The following is a 6,210-nucleotide window of genomic DNA, read 5'->3' on the forward strand; positions in this document are numbered from 1 at the left end:
GGTCCAATCGGTTCTGCCCAGAGAGCAGAGAACAGGAGCAGCTGATGAACGTGTGTGTGTGTGTGTGTTAATCCCCCAGACACTCTACCCCCCCCCTGCCCCCCCCCCATAAATCAGGGGACAAGTGTAATGTTATCAGTGGGATTTAAGGCTGAGGCCGAGAGGAGATTTGTCACAGCGTGAGCGCCACAGATCCCTGGAGCCGCGCATCATTTCCTCCTTACATTTTCATTTCCTCAGGTGTTAAATAATGCACTAAAGGTATATGGACGGGGTGGGGGGGAGGAATGAACCTTCACACTCCATAGATGCACTGTACACACCTGTGTGTGTGTGTGTGTGTGTGTGTGTGTGTGACCTGCAGTTCCTCTCTGCTCCACAGGACTTCATCACTGAGCTTCACATCAGTTCAGTGAAACAGACCAAGAACTGGACTGGACTGGACAAAGGACTGGACTGGACCAAGGACTGGACTGGACCAGGGACTGGACTGGACCAAGAACTGGACTGGACCAAGGACTGGACCGGACCAACCAGGGACTGGACTGGACCAAGAACTGGACTGGACCATGGACTGGACTGGACCAGGGACTGGGCTGGACCCACAACTGGACTGGACCACGGACTGGACTGGACTGGACAGGACCAGGGACTGGACCATGGACTGGACTGGACCAGGGACTGGACTGGACCAAGAACTGGACTGGACCATGGACTGGACTGGACCAGGGACTGGACTGGACCAAGGACTGGACTGGACCAGGGAGATAGACGTCACCCTCCAGAATTATCGGTGGCGGTTAAAGTAACGAGCTAACAAGCTAACGAGCTAACACACAGACTCCTCCTCACCCGTTGACTGTGGTCAACATCACAGACCAACTACTGACCACAGCAGCCATCTTTGTTTCCACTGTGGACAAAAACAACTATTCACACCTTCCTGCATTTAGGGGGACCCCTGGTGGTCGGCAGGTGAAGTGAACATTTAGTTATAGTCATTGTTTTTGATTCTGTGACCCATGAACATCGAACAGAACTGTGATGAGTTTTTAAACAAATAAAAACAGGTTCAAAGTTGGACTTAAATCTTTTTATTGTCAGAAAAATGTGTGGAACTACAGACGACGACCGCGGCGACCGCCCTTCCTCCTGGTGGAGTCGGATGGGATCGGAGTGACGTCCTCTGAGGGAACAGAAAACAACAACAATCAAACTTTAATCCAATTAAATTCTATCAGCTGTGTGTGTGTGTCTGTGTGTGTGTGTGTGCGTGTCTTACCGATGCGACCGATCTTCATTCCAGATCGAGCCAGAGCTCTGAGAGCAGACTGAGCTCCAGGTCCAGGAGTCTTTGTTCTGAAACAGACACACCATGTCACTGATCATGTCACTGATGATGTCACCAACTGCAACTATTTAGTTGGATCTTTAAGTTTGTTTCTTTTTAAGCCAGTTCACTGATAGTGTGACATCATTCATGTAGAGCACGGGTGTCAAACCCAGGCCCGCGGCCCAGCTCTGGGCCCCGCTGTTCTTATATTAGGCCGGTGAGATCAGATCAAATGTGTCCCAGAGCTGGGCCTCCAGGATCCAGCCCACGTAGACTGGAGGCTCTGTTCTAGCACAGACATTCTTGGTGGTTCTTTGAAAAAGACGTCTACAGATAAAGACACAGAATAAGAACCAAACAGCACTGATGGTTGAACTTCTGAGTTCATTCTCAGGTCTTTAGAATATTCACCTCTAGTCCATCCAGATTTAATGGTTACTTTAAACTAAAGTTTGTTTCCAAATAAACAACAAACAGATCTGGACAGAAGAGAAAACGTTTACAGTCAGTGTTTGAATCAATATGAGGTTTGGTCCAGACCTGGTCCAGGTTTTAGTCTGGACCAGTTTGACAGAGGCTCAACTGACCAGTGAGCAAATGGAAGCGGGGACGGGATTTGAAAATTAAAAAAATTTTCTTTGGTTAGCGTAAAAACAGCGTTGATGGACCGTGGACCGACAGGATGTTGCATCACTGGGGGGTGGGGGCTCACCTGTTCCCTCCGGTGGCTCTCAGCTTGATGTGCAGCGCAGTGATTCCCAGCTCTTTGCAGCGCTGAGCCACGTCCTGAGCCGCCAACATGGCGGCGTACGGAGACGACTCGTCTCTGTCGGCCTTCACCTTCATCCCACCGGTCACGCGGCAAATGGTCTCCCTGGGAATGATGGGAAAATGAGTCACCACTCAAACACATCTGAGGTTCATGACCACAAACGAAACAATAACAGCCCAACTCCCATGATGCTTTGGTGATAAGAATATACACAGACAGTGAGCGGGGTCAGAGGTCATGTGACTCACTTTCCAGAAAGATCAGTGACATGGACGAAGGTGTCGTTGAAGGAGGCGAAGATGTGACAGACGCCAAACACGTTCTCTCCTTCAGCCACCTGAGGGCCGAGGCTGATGACCTGCTCCTCCTTCTTCTCCTTCCCTTTACGAGGAGCCATTGTCTGAAAGCAAAAAAAGGAATGAGGTGAGCAGGAGAGAGGAGGAGGAGAACCAGGCAGAGGAGCAGCAGCAGGGGTGGGGGGCGTGACTCTGACCTCAGCTCCATCCCATCATGAACCACTGTATTAAGTGACTCCTTCCTCCTTTTGGTCCTTCAAACCAACTTATTTCACTTTCATTCAGTCTTCGACCAACGACAACCATCAAACCTGGAGCTCACTGGTCCAACGAACGGACCTGTGGACCAGCGGTCGGACTGGGGGCAGTTTCTATCACACGAGCTCTTATTAAACCAAAACAACACAAACCAGCGCCTCCTCCGGTGTGGAGTACGGTCTACAGCAGACGGGACATAAACCTTTATTTGATTGAACTGCTTCGATCTGCACAAATAAACACACACGAATAATCGAGTACTTTAGACACTTCTGACATGTGTGTCGATTACTTTGCAGAGCAAACACCTTTCAGATCCCCAGTTTACCTTCAATGAAGTGACGAACCCCGGAGACCGGGTTCAGCTCCGGCACATGAGGAGTTGGACCCTGGCTATAGACTCTGTATTCGACTACTGCTCCCACACATTAACCTTCACCAATGGTAACGGGCCCATGCAGAAATCAACTGCAACGTATTCGAAACAACTTTATATGCAGAAGTGCTAAAGAACCGACCGACAGAGTTAGCACGGAGGAGCATTAGCCGTTACACTACGTTAGCTTGTTAGCTAGCAGAGACGCTACAATATGTCGAAGGAATTTAAACTCGAGTTTAAGTTTCACCACAAATATATCATATGAACCCGCATTAACAATAACAAAAATGCTGTTTTACAACATATTGCGGTTAATATTACCAACGACGATCAAAAATCGGTGTTAAGATGGCGACGTTTCTTCGGGGTTCACCAACAGACAAACACTCACAAATCTCATTATTTACTCACACACCGACAGAAATGCATCTGGGAATAAACTAACCCTTTATCAATGATTCAGAAAACGGTTACTACAACTGTGGATTACTGATTAAAATTCAGATTCTTTTGGATTAAACACAGAGAGACAACTCACCTACAAGCGTTTCTTCACAAGCAGAAACAAGAAAGGAAAGAACTTCCGCTTCCGGGCCATTAGTTGAAGAGTTTTGGGCCCGGGAAGAAGTTTCTGCCCCCGTGTGGTAGTTTTTAATATTTCATATTTAGATTTTACCTTCGTTGAATTGATCCTCTCGTTGTGATATCACAGTGCAGATCAAATGTTATTCAGGTATATATCAGAAATTAACCAATGAAGACGCTGTGTTTGTGAAGAACGTTTAAATGGAGGTGGCACTTGTTGAAACCTGTGATAAACTACAGACCTGCTCCTTCATGACCGACTCTATAATAACAGCCCAACTGTCTGTTCTAAAGGGACGTAATGACGCATCGACCATCGGTTAAAAACGGATACAAATGCGTGACAGTTCTCATCGGTTGACACTATGACACTACCCTCTCTAGTCCAGCAGGTGGCAGTGTGCTCCTAAAAACCCACTATCAAACCCAGACGTCAGGTCCTACGTAGACTGAGAGACGTTCAGGTGTTGGAACAGAACGTGGGAAGAATTGGCTCCACAGACACCAACAGTGTTCTCCAGTGGAACTCTGTCCACTTCCTGTTTCTTCTCTTCTTCTTCTTCTGTTGTTGTTTCATGTATTGACAGTTAACCAGGTCAACCAGACCAGACCAGTTTAACCAGAGCAGATCAATGGTGATGTTCAGAGTTTCTGTTATTGACGAGAACCATGTCAGTGGGTGAGGCTCACAGACCATGTCAGTGGGTGAGGCTCACAGACCATGTCAGTGGGTGAGGCTCACAGACCATGTCAGTGGGTGGTGGGATCTGACCCAGTTCTGACAGAGAGGAGATCAGTGGATGTGACTGGAGGTCACCTGGTTAAAATAAATCCTGGTGAAATGGTCTGGTGAGTTTTTTATCATGTATTTACTATATTCTTATATGTGATTGGTCAGTGAAGGAGAAGAGGAACCAATCAGACGTCACCACCTCAGTTTATTTACATAAACACAGTAAACACATCAAAGAGAAAAATACTCCAGAAATCGAAAGAAAAAAAACCTGATTAAAAATACTCACACTTTCATCAGACTCAGTTCATACAGTACAATATTCATCGTCATCATCGTAGTAGAAAACGCTGAGAGGAAGTGAAGGAGCAGATCTACAGGAACAGGAACCAGAGGGAACTGTTTGGGTGTCGCACCATCACTGCACTTTAGTTTGTTATTGATTTAGGACAACGAAGCTAACTGTGTTAGCTCTTTGACTAGCATCATTAGCTCATCACAGGCTGAAACTGCGCTGCCTTTCTGTAAGTACCGATCGTCTGACTGGACGCCAAACACGTCCGACTGTTTCCTGTCACGAGGATGAGAAGAAGAACTTCCTGTGTGGTGAACGTGAGGCCGGGCTCCTGAGCCCAGACCTGTCGGGAGAACCCGCACTGAAAGACCAGGAGTCCCGGCCTTTGATTAATGAGGATAAATACGGCGCGGCCACGCCCACTGTACGTGCTGTACACACAGGAAATACGTGTTAGCGTGGTTACATGTTCAGGCAAAAACACCAAAATATCTATATAGAAAAGTGACATCAGAGACGTACGTCAGGGCGCGTGCTAGTCCAACGGACGTGGACGGTGCAAGTGGAGGCGCTGTTTCCAAACATTTGGACTGCTCTTCTGTAGGAAACATTCTCTCTGAAGGAACCATTTGGAGTCTGGACTGAGCTCAGTTCTTTAGACCAGAGGAGAAGAGGCTGACATTCATGTCACTGTCCAGGTGGGGCGCTGTTGTTAGAGTCGCCCAGACATTGGGTAGGACGTTTACCTACACGACCTCAAGTGTCAGCATCAGTGCCTGGCCGCGCCCCTCAGCTTCATCTCCTCAGAACACCTGGTGTTATTAGCGCCCCCTTCTTTATCTCAGTCATAACGCATGCGTCTCCTGAGCTGACATCCACAATCAGGAGTTTTTTGCAAAAACCCTTCAATCAAGACACCAAATGGCACCGACAGCACGGTGGCGCTGTAGAGTTTAAAAATTTCCTGCGTCCTATCAGAACACGTGACTCAGTCTCTAACGAAATTCATATCAAAGAGTAAAATAGTTCAAACACGATGTGGTGTGTACGCGACAACAGCGCCTGAAGCCCCGACGGTCAAAAGCTCTTAAATATACAAATACTGAGAAGAAGAAGAAGAAGAAGAAGAAGAAGAAGAAGAAGAAGAAGAAGAAGAAGAAGAAGAAGAAGAAGAAGAAGAAAAGGATTGTACAAAGTTCTACATTCCCCCAACGGTACCAAGATACTTAAAGCCTCAGAGAACACGGGTCCAAGGATGCAGAACATCAAAGTCAGCGACGCGCGTGTTCCGCTAGCTTGCTAGCAGCAGCGAGTGGCGAAACACGCAGAGACTGAGGTCAGAACCACAACAACACAAGGTCGGGGGGGCATGCACCCAAAAAGTCACAAAGTCCGGGCAGAGACGACGTGGTCGCTGAAGAGGTAACCCCCCCCCCCCGCATCCCCTCAAAGGTCACAGGGTCAGGGTTTCAAACCTGTGTCTTTGTAAACATTAAGGCTCTGAAAACAACCAGGAAATGAGGTTTACATGGTGACCACGCCCCTAACAGACCGACACC

At 47.7% G+C, this 6,210-nt stretch overlaps 1 protein-coding gene across 1 annotated transcript; it reads right to left on the bottom strand.

Annotated features, from left to right (window-relative positions):
- Nucleotides 1–1,078: 1,078 nt before the first annotated feature.
- rps14 (ribosomal protein S14) lies at nt 1,079–3,731 on the bottom strand. Its single transcript, XM_008333373.3, has 5 exons — nt 3,577–3,731; nt 2,354–2,505; nt 2,046–2,207; nt 1,283–1,359; nt 1,079–1,186 (listed from the first exon to the last, which is right to left on the bottom strand). The coding sequence occupies exons 2-5, from the start codon at nt 2,500–2,502 to the stop codon at nt 1,119–1,121; spliced, it is 456 nt and encodes a 151-aa protein (XP_008331595.1). The 5' UTR covers nt 2,503–2,505; nt 3,577–3,731; the 3' UTR covers nt 1,079–1,118.
- Nucleotides 3,732–6,210: the final 2,479 nt, after the last annotated feature.

Source organism: Cynoglossus semilaevis, chromosome 19 (assembly GCF_000523025.1).
Source record: "Cynoglossus semilaevis isolate Cse_v1.0 chromosome 19, Cse_v1.0, whole genome shotgun sequence".
Classification (NCBI taxonomy): domain Eukaryota; kingdom Metazoa; phylum Chordata; class Actinopteri; order Pleuronectiformes; family Cynoglossidae; genus Cynoglossus; species Cynoglossus semilaevis.